General features: G+C 51.0%; 1 protein-coding gene across 3 annotated transcripts in view; it reads left to right on the top strand.

Annotated features, from left to right (window-relative positions):
• Positions 1-2,125: 2,125 nt before the first annotated feature.
• The window catches only part of CSNK1D (casein kinase 1 delta), a 37,485-nt gene continuing 26,082 nt past the window's right edge, over positions 2,126-13,528 (top strand). For all 3 annotated transcript variants that reach the window (XM_044938715.2, XM_025279758.3, XM_025279759.3), the window contains exons 1-2: positions 2,126-2,515; positions 9,088-9,198. In XM_044938715.2, coding sequence (XP_044794650.1) covers positions 2,440-2,515; positions 9,088-9,198 — 187 coding nt within the window. In that variant the 5' untranslated portion in view covers positions 2,126-2,439. The remainder of the gene's footprint in view (positions 2,516-9,087; positions 9,199-13,528) is intronic.

The raw sequence follows: 13,528 nt of genomic DNA, 5'->3' as shown, positions 1-13,528 counted from the left end.
AGGGGGGCTGTGAACGTGGGGTCTAAACCCGGCAGTTCTGCTTGGAAATGGCCTGGCCTAGGAGCTGGGAGTTCATCCGTACGAGTCATTCATGAAGTCAGGGTTTACTGAGTGCCTACTATATGCCAGGTGCAGCCTGGGTGTCAGCTTGGAATCAGCCTGAGCTGGGATGCTAATGAGGCCATTTCCAACAAAAAGAACACTCACCTATGTGGCAGACTCCAAGCCACATGCCAGCCTTCTGGCCATGTTATTCCTGGTCCTGACACCATGCCCCAAGGGATGGTCTAGGGCACTGACTTTGACCTTCTCAGGGTCACACAAGAGCAGGGATAGAGGGCAGAACATGAGCAAGGAGAGCATTGTGATTCCCGAAGGTGTATTAGGCCCCATCCCAGGAGGCCAGAAGTGATGAAGCAGCTCTCACTGCACAGCCTCTGTAAGCCCTAGCCCTTGGAAGGGTGCTTCACAAATGGGAAACTGAGGCACACACAGCAGATGGCCATGGGATTACCCTGACCAATTCTGGGGGTGGAGGGGAAAGGAGAAACAGGCAGAATCCTGGGGCATGAGAGGAGCCCAAAGAGCTGCAGCTTCTTGTTGAGAAAGGACACTGAGGCCCCAGCAGGGGACTGCTGATCAGCAATCAGCCCCAGGGCAGCTAAGGGAGTGGCCAGTCCAGTATTTCCAGGAAGCTGGGGCCAGGCCCCTTTCTGTTTCTAGCCTGCACTCATGGTTTCTCTGATGGGACTGGGCACCTCAACAGCATATTCTGCCAGCAAGGCTACTTTTCACTAGTTTGCCAAAAATCTTCCCAACCCCCTAAGACTGAGAAACTAGGTTCACCTCTGTGCATGGATATGAGGTGGTCCTGATTGCCCACCACTCGATAGTGGTTGATCCCAGTTTGCCTTGAAGCCTCTCATTCTGTCTTCAGGCACTGCTATGTAATGTTCAGAAACTGATGCTTCCTCCTCCAACCTGACCGCCAATAGTTTTCAAACAGGGTCTGCCCTACTGTGGCGGAGCAGTGGAGAGGGCAGACTTGTGAATGGAAAGACCAGGCATTTTCCTCCTCTGCAACTAGAGAAGATGATCCTGAATCAACAGCCTGTGCAGCTATCTCACCCACACCTCTATGTAACCCCTGTGCTCAGAGTAGTATGTGTGTTGGCTGTCCAAAAATATGCATTAACAGCTTGTTCATGGTTCCTTCTTTTTGGCTGGGGCAGGAGATAGGCCGAGAGAAGAATCCAGGTGAAACTCATTTCCTTTTGGTTCAGGGGCCTCTCTGAAGAGCCAAGGCAGACTAAATGAAAACGGAGATCCAGTTTCCAGGAGACAGAACTGGAGAGGCAGGCGATGCAGGTCTCATCCTCTGAACCACGGTAGCGTCAGCCTCACCTTTCAGTCTGACACCAGAGGTCCTCGAACTGCTCCTCCTTCCGACAAAGGCTTGAGCTTGCTGTAGGCCCTTGAGCCTACTGTAGGCCCAGGGCTTGGCTCAGAGGGTGGGAGGGGAACTGCACAGTGCACGCCCTGGCCAGCCCGAGAAACCTGTGCACACTTGTGTCCCGGCCTGTGTCACTTCCTGCAGACACCTGTGCAGGGAAGGGCGTCCCCACTCCCACCACCCCAGCCGCCGAGAGTCCCGAATGCGTGGGTCTGGGTCCTGGAGAGACAGGCTGTCCCCTCTCTCCCTCCGGCAAAGGGCACTGCCTGGAAGCCTGTCCCATGCCTGTCGCGAGGAGAAGCTGGCTTCCCAGACACCTGCGGGGACAAACGAAGTCCCTGAGAGAGCACGTGGATCCTGCATGCGGAAAGGGACCAGGCAGGCGGCTCTCGGCCAGGGACTGCTGGGCGGGGGTGGGCAGGGGGCAAGGAAAGAGGAGGACTGGCCGGGACACCCGCGGATCGAGACTACGCCACACAGGACTGGTCCCAGGCCCAGCCCTCATCCAGGCTCTTTCCCGAGGCCCCGGCCGCGCCCCTAACCCCGCCCCTAGCCCTGCCCCTAGGCTGCGCGGCCCCGCCGCCTGCCCTCCGCCCGAAGCCGCGGCCCCGCCCCTCGGCCAGAGCAGCCCCGCCCCACCGGGTTGCTAGGGGAAGTGACGTCACAGCGCGATGGCGGCGGCTCCTTCAGGCAGCTGAAGGGAGATTTAGGCCCGGGAGATCCGAGTCCATCCGCGGCGGGGAGAGGGCGAGCGGGGCCGGCGGGGGCCGGGACAGGGGCGGCGGCGCTCGAACTGTCCCATCCGCCCCGTATTGAGGCGCTGGGAGCGGCGGGGCGACCGGAAAGCGATGGTGAAAGCGGGGCCGTGAGGGGGGCGGAGCCGGCAGCCGGACCCGCAGTAGCGGCAGCAGCGGCGCCGCCTCCCCGAGCTCAGACCCAGGAAGCGGCCGGGAGGGCAGGAGTAAACCGGTCCCGCCGCCGCCGCCATGGAGCTTAGAGTGGGGAACAGGTACCGGCTGGGCCGGAAGATCGGCAGCGGCTCCTTCGGAGACATCTATCTCGGTGAGGCGCCCCTCCCCCCGGCGCGGGCCACCCCAAACCGGCGTCCGCCCCGGCGACCCCGCCCCCGGCGTCTCGAACCCCAGGCCCGACCCTCTTCGCTGCTGGCGGTGAGCCGGGTCCCCGCTGGTTCGGATCTCCCAGCTCCCCAGGCAGGAACTTCTGGCCTTTTTGACCAGCGCCCCTCCACCCCACCACCCCACTCCGAGGGCACCTGCTTAACCTGAGCTCGCGGCCTCTGGGCAGCGGCCGGGAGCCTCGATTAGGCCCTCGCTCTGCCTGCCCCGCCTGGTGTCCGCTCCCAGTGGCCCCCCTAGGCAGACAAAGGCCGTCAGCGAGTGCGGCTCCCACGTCCTACGCCCGTGCGGCGGGCACGGGAAGAGTCCGGGGCTGGCCGAGGCTTCCTCGGCGCTCCTCGTGACGGTGCAGCCTCAGCTGACCAGCCCCTCTGGCTCGGAGCCTGGGTCGTGGACCGCAGGTGGCGCGCAGGGTCGCCTGGGGGCCAGTCGAGTGGTCGTTGAGAACATGTTGCGCATCCAAGTTCCGTACTAGGTACCTCGGCTTAAACGAGAATGACATTCAGGTGATTCTGGACAAAGTCAGCGTTAGGGTGTTAGCAGACTTAGAGGCAAATAAAGTGGCAAAGCTCTACTCATTGGCTTGCCCTTTTGCTATGAAAATTCTTCCAGGTAGACGCGGGGCGAGGAGGGGGGACGAAGATTAGAACGTTCCGGATGGCTTCAGATTTCCAGTGAAAGAAAGCGCATATACACGTGTGTAATAAAAGGTTGTCTTGAGTCTTAACAGTTGAAAGTTTAAAAATACCTTATTGGGTTTTCCCAGAGGAATAATTGTATATAAGTTACTCTTACCCCCACATTGGGGACGTCCAGCCTGGCACGCGGTGCGTGTGCAGAGGGACTGTCATTGCGCAAGTTTGGGGGTAAACATGCTCTGTGCTTGCGCAGCCCGCTCTGGTGTTTTTGTTTGGCTAGTGTCAGGGAGGGTCAGGAATAGCTTCGTTTGTCAGTAATGCTTCTGGTTATGCCTTTCAGATGGTCCCAAGTCCGTGTGCTCACTGCCCCATCCTTGGCTATAGTTCCCAAAGGGATGCACAGCCTCCTGGGCTGACAGTGTAAGAGGAATCCACACTTAGGGTAGTTCCTAACTATTTTTGGTACCCTTACCCTATGGGGAAACCTGTCACATCAGTGTGTGCTTTACTTCCCTGCTGAGTAGAATACACTCTAGAGACACTTGCATTTTGCTGTTTAAATATTTATGTCCGGTAGTCAGCAGTTGCCTTCTCAGCAGTGTTTTGGGAGGCAAAGTGCTGGGTAAATGCATGCTGTTTGCCTTATTTATAGAACAATAGATTTTTGGCAAAAGTTTTAACCTAAGATCTAGGAGCCATACTGAAAAGCCAATCCATTAGCCACCTTTACACTGATAGGAAAAAGTCAAGTGTTTTGAAACTTCTTGTTCTCTGGTCTGAAACCTTGCCAGACAGCTCTCTGCTTTCCAAAACTTTGTTCAGTCAGAGTGTGGAACACTGTCACCAGGTCATTCACAAAGAAGTTGAGAGTTTTGTGGGAGACCCTGTAGGCTTATTCACAAGTGTGTCCTTTGGGCCTCACCTTGTTCTGGGCACACCAGTGGTGCTTGATACAGATCATCATGCTGACTGGTCCCAGAGGGATCTGTCTTCAGTTTTCTCCTTCACATTTATCCTAAGATGGATACCCTGTGGCTCTTGAGCACTCCTTATGAATACCCACATGGCCCAGCCATTGGAATACACTTAGAGTTACGTGTGTGTGGTTGGATACAACCAGTTATTTTCATCAGCCATGGCTCTTGGCCCATGTAGTGGTGGCTGCAGGCTACATGCTGCCTCACTGAGAAAATGTGACGTGGTCTTGTTAGATTGAGATGTGTGACTGGAAAAGTGGGTCAGAGGTGGTTCAGTCGCTAAGTTGTGTCTGACTCTTTGTGACCCTGTGGATTGCAGCACCAGGCTCTCTGTCCTCCACTATATCCAAGAATTTGCTCAGAATCATGTCCATTGAATTGATGATGCCATCCAACCATCTTATCCTCTGCTGCACCCCGTTCTTCTTTTGCCTTTAGTCTTTCCCAGCATCAGGGTGTTTTTCCAGTGAGTTGGGTCTTCACATTAGGTGGTCAAAGTATCGGAGCTTCAGCATCAGTCCTTCCAATGAATATTCAGGGTTGATTTCCTTTAGGATTGACTGGTTTAATCTCCTTGCAGTCCAAGGGACTCTAAAGAGTCTTCTCTAGCCACCACCATTTGAAAGCATCAATTCTTCAGCTCTCAGTCTTTTTTATGGTCCAAGGACCATGGGATGTATTGAGTCATCTGTACCACTGTTGTTTCTGGATTGTTTGGTTTTTTTTCCCCCTTTTTTTTCCCCCATTTTTTAGGCAATTGATTAGTCATTAGTTGAGGAATGATGAATTTGGTTCTCATCTTAAAATTATGTCCTACAAATTACAGTATGATGACGATTAAAGTTGTTCCAGTTGCTGTCACTTTGCTATAGGTCAGATCACTCTGGACAACTCCTCCTCCACCTTGCTTTGAGCGTGGGGTTTGGGGTCTTCTTGGACTTTCTAGTGCTTTTAGGTGTTTGAAGCTGAGGGTTAAGAGCTATCCTTCAGCTTGCTAAATGCCTTATGAACCAAGAAGGCCCAGAGCTGGCCTCCCTTTCCAGAAGCCTGCTGTGCTGACATGAGCACTCAGTACTGTGCCCTGCAGTTGATTCCAGTCTTTCCCAAACTGTGATCCCCCTGTTCTCATGGAGCTCTATTCTTGTCCATGTTTGTCTTGTAGAGGTGGTTACAGTACCTTGGACCCACCCCCCTTCATGAGTGGTGGAATGGAGGAGGTTTTCTTCCTACCAGCTGTTGGCATTTGTACTTGATCCTGACAATCAGTTTGTCAGAGGATGGCCTCATCTGTCCAGTCTTCACCCAGGTGGACTTTGCTTTTTGACTTTATCATATACACAAACACTTTGGGGGAGCTAAAGCTTAGTAACCTCTTCATACTTGGTTTTCATGTTTTCCCTTCTCTGACCTTTCACTTCTCTTCAGTGGGGTGTCTGGCACGCAGTAGAGGCTCCAGAATGGTGGCTGACAGGCCAGGAGAGGAAAGCAGTTGCAGTGTGAGCTCCTGCAGTCACACACCTGTGTCCTCTACAGTGGTGGCCTGAGTGTTTCTAGATACCAAGTCAGCTGCTTTGTCAGTGGTTGTCCTGCGAGAGTAACTTTTGACCTGCTGTTGAGAGGCCTCTCCCTATTTCTTGAGATAAGACAGCCATCGGTGGGAGTTAACCTTTCTCTTCCAGGAAAAGGCCAAGCTTAGGGTTAAGTTCACTTCATTTATCCTCTGCCTTTGCTCTCAACTTGAGGGACATAATTTTGTTTTCCTAGGACCAGCATCGTCCTGTGTCTAAACATAGACTAACATCTTTACCTAGTGAGAGGGAACTCTTGTCTGACCAGCAGTGGAACTGCGCAAAAGAGCTGAGGTTGCTGGGGGATAAAACATCTCACTATAAACAGACACTTAAGAGTAATCATGATGTACCGCTTGGTTTTGACTTGCTCTGAATCTGGAACCCAGAGCTCAGTAATACCTTTCAGATTTTTTCGTTCCCCATCTAGAAGTGGAGAAGGAAATGGCAACCCACTCCAGTGTTCTTGCCTGGAGGATCCCAGGGACGGGGAGCCTGGTGGGCTGCCATCTATGGGGTCGCACGGAGTCGGACACGACTGACGCGACTTAGCAGCAGCATCTAGAAGTACTTCTAAAAGTTACCTGTTGTGAAGGCCCAAGCTTTGTAATTTCCAGTTGTGGCAGACCAGCACTTTTGTTAAATAAGATTAAAATGCAGCAATGTCATGTTGCCATCAGAGCTCTTGGGTGCTTCCTCGCTATTCTGTGTTTTCCCTTTGTGGACTGGTGGCAGTCTGGGGACAAGACGTGGGCCAGCACTGGTGGTAGAGCACAGGGGCTGCTGTCAGCCAGGGGAGTTGGGATAGGACTGCAGGGCTACAGAGTGGTGCACCCCAGTTTTGCTCAGGGGTCTCTCACGTTTAGTTCCCATGGAACGTACAGAACTTGAAGCTCTGCTCCTTCACCCAGTGGTGAAGACCTCTCAGAGGAGACAGCCTGGAGTGGGTGCTGCCCTCAAGTCTGTTTGGCAGAGAACCCATGTCCAGCCTTTCAGTCATCAGACTCAGGGCACCCTTCGCATCTGTGACGCTGTAGAGGGCTGACTCTGTTCTGATACGATCGTGGAGGAGGTGGACTCTGTCCTGGTGTAATCTTAGGGCAGGCTGACGCTGTTTGCTGGTGTAATCATGGAGGAGGTAAGCTGTTTCCTGGTGTAATCTTAGGTGAAGCTGACTCTTGCTCTGTGTGGTCTTGGGGGAGGCTGGCTTTGTTGCTGGTGTGATGTTAGGGGAGGTTGGAATTCAGTTGTGTTTCAGAGTTGCCTGTGGTCATTTGTCCCCAAGACTGTCAGTATTGCAGGGGTGACTCAGATGTTAGCTTTATCAACCATGATACAGTGGAGCTAAAAGTGTTCTCAGCCTTTTTGAAGGTGCAAGTTCAGTAGGTAGCCTGTGCAGGCTCAGGCTGTGTTGTCATTGAGAACCTGCCTCTTGGCAAGGTTGACAGAACAGACATAGTTGAAAGAGCAAGAGTGCTATAATCACAGACTTTTTGATGCTCCTGCTTTGGGGTGGGGGAGTAGCTGAGGTAACTAGAAAGATGAGTCATCTGTTCCTCATGGGCTGGCAAGTTCAGTTCAGAGTTCCAGGTCCTCACAGGAACTCAGAGTTCATTTTCCATTTACACAGTACATTTTAAAATGAAGTCATTTCTCTTGTGATTAGGTAAATTATCCCAATCTGAGGCAGGAAGGACAAAATGTATTACCTGTCTGTCTTCAGAGTACCCAGGAGTTTTTGCGGCATGGTAAAGGGAGCTCTTCAATTGAAGGTGGTCACTAACAGTGATCAAATGGTGGTTATTCCCATGGAACCCCAGCACTGGTGACCAGCTTTGTACCTAGGGCCACTAGAAATGGATACATTTCAAGCAGCTGTCCCAGCAGACTAGAGGAGACAGTTTCTCTTTTTTGGGCATTTACTGGGTTCGTGAATGTCAAGCAGACAACTCTCCTGCAGGTCTTCATTGTTCTAATGCTTGCTGACCTTACTCTGCCTTTTGTCCGGGTGTCTCAGTGTGCTTTGTAACCAGCAACCCATTCATCCCTACAACTCCAAGAAACAGACTCCTGGTCTCCCCTCTGAACTCAGATGGTGAAAGAAACTTGAGTTGCCAGGGACTGGCAACATTGCTTTGCCCAGCATGGGTCTCGGTTTCGTCTGGGCTGCTGGAGCCAGTGTTAATTTCTTCACAAACAACCGTACTCCTGGGAAGAATTAAAGTGCTTTAACTTAGAACTGGTGAGGAAAGCAAAGGGAGACCTAGGTATGTGCTTTCTAAGACTGCTTTTCCTATTCTCTCTAGTGAATGTGCCTTGGGAGGGCGAGGGGGGTCTTGTAGCATAGCTTTGAGTCAGACTGGCACTCAGGAACATTTGTGTGATAAGCCTGCACGGGTAGTGGTTGTCACGTATGTAGGTCCACATTGTAGTAAAGAAGAGAGTGGCATCATGAGGTTAAACCTCTGATCTTCAGTCATAGGCTGGTGATCAGGAGATGTGAGCAGATATGTTGCTAGTTTTAGCCCAAAATTGGCAAAAGATGAGTGACAAGTCCGTGTTGCGTAGGTGTGATTAGGGCTTTGCGGACAGAACCCAGTCCTGATCCAGTGTCCGTAGGAGACAGAGCAATGTCCTGGTCCCTGGGAGGGAAGGGACGTGCTGAGTCTCCCTGGGCCTGACCTGTGTTGGGCGAATGATGGCTCCTGCCGTGTCGTGGGAACCAAGCCCCCTTGAGAATCACCCTGCTGTTTGTGGCTTGGTACTTGGGCCGCATGGACTGAGATGGGCTTAGGCCATGTGGTTGCTCAGTGGAAACCCAGCTTTCCCTCTGGAGAGAGGATTGTACACCCTTGAGGCCCATCAAGGAAGCATGGAGAAATGGGGTCAACATAGAATGTGTTGCCCTGGGACTCCCCATGGTCTAGCCTAGGGTGGGTGAATGCAGAGCTGACCAGCAGGCTGGATGAGAAGGTTCAGACCAAGTAGGGATCCTGTGGAGAGAACTGTACAGCCTGTCTCCGGGTCTCCTGGTGATCAGAGGAGGGCCATATGGAAGTGGGTGATACAATGCCGTGTAAGATTTTTCTATACGTATTACATACTCCTATTTTAAAAAGTGAAAATAAGGTTATTTTCCCACAAGGGTTTATTGACCACTGACACCATTTTGTAGTAGAAAGTGGAGTACATCCATCAGCTGGTCGTTCTCAGAAGATTCTGAGAGCACTCGTTGTCTCTCCAGTGTGTTGTAACGTCGGGTTAGGTGGGAGATACCAGATGATTGACATTTGTGGTTTTTCTTTCTTTGCCAAGGTACGGACATTGCTGCAGGAGAAGAAGTTGCCATCAAGCTTGAATGTGTCAAAACCAAACACCCTCAGCTCCACATTGAGAGCAAAATCTACAAAATGATGCAGGGAGGAGGTATGATTTTTACCTATTAAGAAAACCAAGGTGGTGTTTGATAAGGGAGATGGCAGATGTCATGAATCACAGTCTGGTTGATTTGGAAAGGGGGCAGGAACGTTCATACCCTTTACCCCATCCTGTGGCTTCCTTCAGATACTATCTGAGAAGCCTGCAAAGGGCCTTACTCGACAAACATCATTTTATGCTCTTTGCATGAATATTCCCTTCCTTAGGGAATGTTATGTACTGGTGTCTTTGAACACGAACTTATGTCAGCACTGACATGAAGCTTCCTGCTGATCCTCCTGTGCTGTCTCAGTCATGCCTGCAGCTTTGGGACAGTCCGCGGACTCTTCCTCCTGAGTGAGACCCCTTCCAGCTCAGTTACTGTCCCGCTTCTGTGAAACCGCCCCTTGGGCCTGAGGGTACCGGATGTCAGAGAGCACCCGTCCTGATTTCAGAATCTCCCTTGTAGAATTCTCTAGACTCTGAGATTGTTTGGGTAATAGAGCAGGAAGGGGTCTTATTGGGGGGGGTCTCAGTCCTGAAGACACTGCAGCATTTTGAAGGATGTGCCTGTGCTGCTCCCCAAGGAGCTTGGAAAGCCTAGGCACAACCCTGAATGTCTTGAATTTCTCTGGGGACAGGGCTTTGTGTGTGAAGAATAGCTGTGTTATTCCCTCTTGGAAACCCTTCAAGGCAGAAGCCCGCATGATACTTTGAGAGTTGGGGATGGGGGGTGGGCTCCTGGCACTTTGCCAAAGGAAAGCTTGTCTTCAGAGTCTGTGTTGGCACCTTTGTCAGGTGGAAAGGGAGGACTGGTGAGGTGACTTCTTGGCATCTTTGCTTCACAAAGCAGCTTAATTTGTGCTGCTGCTACCAGAAACCAGATCAGTGCTGCTACTTCCAGAAACCACCATAGCTCTGTTGACATAGCACAAGTTGTCTCTTTAGCAGCAGGTACATCTTAAAGCAACATTCAGAGTCCTGTGAGATGATTGCAGAGGGGGTGTCCAGTGCCTCTCGTCCCTAGTATTATGAGACCAGAAAAAGCTGTAGGTTCTCGGATGGCACATAGAGAGGAGACTTCCTGGCCCCTCCAGTGCCCAGAAGAGGTTGACAGAGGACCCTGCCAGTGTGTCTGCCCTCTGGAGGCCCCCAGTGAGCTTCTCAGGCACCAGGTGTAGTCTCCACAGCTTTTAAGGTGGTGCTGAATAGGAACAGGTGACTTGGAATGTGGCCTTCATGGTGGGAGGAGCTTGGTGATGGGGATTGGATGAAACCTTCTGACTGAAAAGCCTGTGCATTTGAGGAGCAGCATCTCTGGGAACTCAGCAGCTGGGCGCCCAGGGACAGAGGGAAGGAGAAGAAGTGATGCCAGGGAGGAACTAATATGGAGTAGATTAAGACTCAACAAAGGGAATTCCCTGGCGGTCCAGTGATTAGGACTCTGCTTTCTCCACTAAGGGCACAGGTTCAGTCCCTGGTCAGAGAACTAAGATCCTGCCTCAACAGAAAAGAGTTTATTTGGGTTAGACAGGGTCTCTCCTCCAAAGCGTTACTGTTTATTGTGGAAGCTGTCTCCTGCATGGAGGACAGAGAGCAGCATCCTAGGTGGCAGTAGGCCCTCACCCCCTCCCCCAAGTTGGGGTGATCAGAAATGTCTGCAGATGCTGCTAAATGCCCCTGCATGTACTTTCTGCTTAGACCCCCTATTTTAGAATGCAAAAGATCACTTACTTTAGTCTTCCCATGCCCTTCCCTAGGATCATGGAAACCCACCAGAATTCTAGAAAAGATGTTCTCCTGTCTGACCCTACCCACACGTAGATCGGGTTTTACTCTTGCTTCAGATATACACTTGGTGAATTCTATCAAGATGTAAATGTTTGTTTTAGAAAACTGATTCTGTCCGGGAGCAGCGAGCTCCATGCTGGTACTATTTTGTGAGCTTGTCGAAGCTGGGATGGCAGAGGAGATACAGGCCTCCGCCTGGAAACCTCATAGCTCTGCTGTTGGCCACCCTGCTGTATCCATCTTAAGTGGTACATCTCTGATCATGGTTTTTTTTCTTTTTATACTGAGCTCTGGCTTCTTTGCAGACAGTTGATAAATTGACATCATCATAGGAGAAAGCTTGTAGCCTAGGGCTTGCTTTGCCCTCTCTAGCTCGTAGTACAGTGTTGCCTGGGCTGCTGCCTGGTAATGGTGGCCTTACAGTACTCCACTAGAGAGAGCTGCTGCGCTGGCTCACTCAGGCCACCTAAGGGAGGGGTTGGCATTTAAAAAAAACAACAGCAACATGTTTTGGGGTGTGGATGAGATGGGTGAAAAGTTTCAGTTGTATGGTAGCATTTGGCAACCAGACTTACAGTGGTGATTACCTTTTATTAGTGTATACAAAGATGAAATTGTACACATGAAACTAATATGTTTTATACCAATTTTACTTCAATAAAGGCAAAAGCAAAAAAAAAAGACACTAGTGTCAGGTATTGTTAAAAGTGTTTTTACATGTGCCGACACGTTCTCCACCACAGTCGTGTGCGGTAGGTGTCATCGCCCTCATATAACGAATGAAGAAACTGAGGCTGTTTCTAAAGAACACAGGTTTGAACATGAACACTGTAGCTCCCAGACCACTCCTGCAGAGCAGCCCTCCATGAGGGTCAGCAATCAGGAACGAGCCCCAGATCTAGTTGGTGCAATAGATTAAAAAACTTGAAATAGCAGAAATAATTTTAAGTTAATTATGTTGGTGAAGGACTTGGGTGGACACCCAGTTTTTATCAAAACAAAGTGGACTGCCGGGCAGAACCTAGAGGCTGACCTTATAACCCCACCAAGTATCTTTAGACCACATTCTCCTTGGGAAACCTTCAAGTGGAGATCTTTTGTTTAGTTCACAGCTACTTCTGGTCGAGGCTTGTGGCGGGTGTGGGAGGAGAGGGTGGACCCTTTGTATGAGAATTCAGGCCAGGGGTGAGGGGTGGGAGCTCTGCGCTGATGGTGGGTGAATGCCACCAGTGATGTGGCGGTAGAAACAGGTGGCCTCTCACCCAAGTTCACTCTCATTTTGCATGCCTGGTCAGTTCCCACAGTATATTTAAGACAGTTATGATCTTTTTTATTAGGAAAGGTTTCACAGCACCTAAGAACGTGTAGAGCTCGTGGCTCTTGGAATACTAAAATGAACTCCCAGAGCCATGTGCTTGAGAGAGCGAGCAGGAAGGCCTTCTGCACCTGTGTGCCCACCCAGGACTTCTCTGCAGCTGCCCAAAGCCTGGCTCCCCGTGCCCTTGCTTAGTTTGTTTCTAATTTTTTTTTCTCCATTATCCTGCAAGAAGTTAGTTTTTTAAAATCTAATGACATCGCCCAGAAACATTTGGCCACTGTATTTACAGTTGTTTTAAGGTTGAATTGCCAAACACTTCATGAACTATTGTATTTGCATTAATACTGAGTCCCTATCTTTACATTGAAACTTTCCACAAATCCAATGGAAAGCATTTACCTGGTGGTATCCCTCCTTTTTCACCCCCAGGCATATGCTTTGGTTATCTTTGGACTGAATGAGGGAAAAAGTATCAAGTGTCCAGAGCTGCACATAACAGTCCAAGTGACCCATTTCGAATGTTAAGGGCGAGTGGGCAGGGGCAGCTGAGTGTCCCTGGCATGGCTGGTCACCGGGTAGCACTCTGGTGGCTGTGTCTCTCACGTGCGGCCTCACATGTCCTGCCCCAGCCCCGGGAGCGGCAGTCTGGCATCCCAGGTGCGTTTCAGCTTTCTGGTCTCGCTGCATCACACCTCTGAGGTCATGGAGCAGCTGTCTGTGCACAGGGAGCGGGGTTATTCTTGTGAGTGGCTTTAGAGTTGATTGCTGCCTGGACCTCAGCATTTAGTTTGCAAGACAGTCTGCTAAGGATGAAGCAGGCTACATAGCATCTTCCTCTTCTGGCCAGGGAACCGAGAAGAGGAGCACCCTGCTTCTACTGCATCTTATCTTGGGGTGATAAGGTATGTTGGGGTCAGTAAGAGAGGGTGCTGCCAGTGAAGTGGACCGTCAGAGCAGACGAGTGGCAGGTCCATGCCCCACATCTCCTAGTTCACATGCTTCTGGACATGAGTAATACAGTCACACTGTGTGTATTCTACAATTTTCCTCTTTGACCTGCTGTGTTCCTGAGGTTCTTCAATGTTGACACAGTTGTGGTTCGATGGATTTCATTGCAGTTTATAGGCTCTTGTGTCTCCATAAACAGACCTCCCTGTGTTGAGGAGGAGCCCTGGCTGGCTTCTAGGGTTTTGCTCTTAAGCATGGTGCCACAGTGACTCCCTCGCCCAT

This window comes from Bubalus bubalis, chromosome 3 (assembly GCF_019923935.1).
Source record: "Bubalus bubalis isolate 160015118507 breed Murrah chromosome 3, NDDB_SH_1, whole genome shotgun sequence".
In the NCBI taxonomy this organism is placed as follows: Eukaryota; Metazoa; Chordata; class Mammalia; order Artiodactyla; family Bovidae; genus Bubalus; species Bubalus bubalis.
The sequence above is the reverse complement of the archived record's forward strand: the minus strand, read 5'-3'. Positions and strand labels throughout refer to the sequence as shown.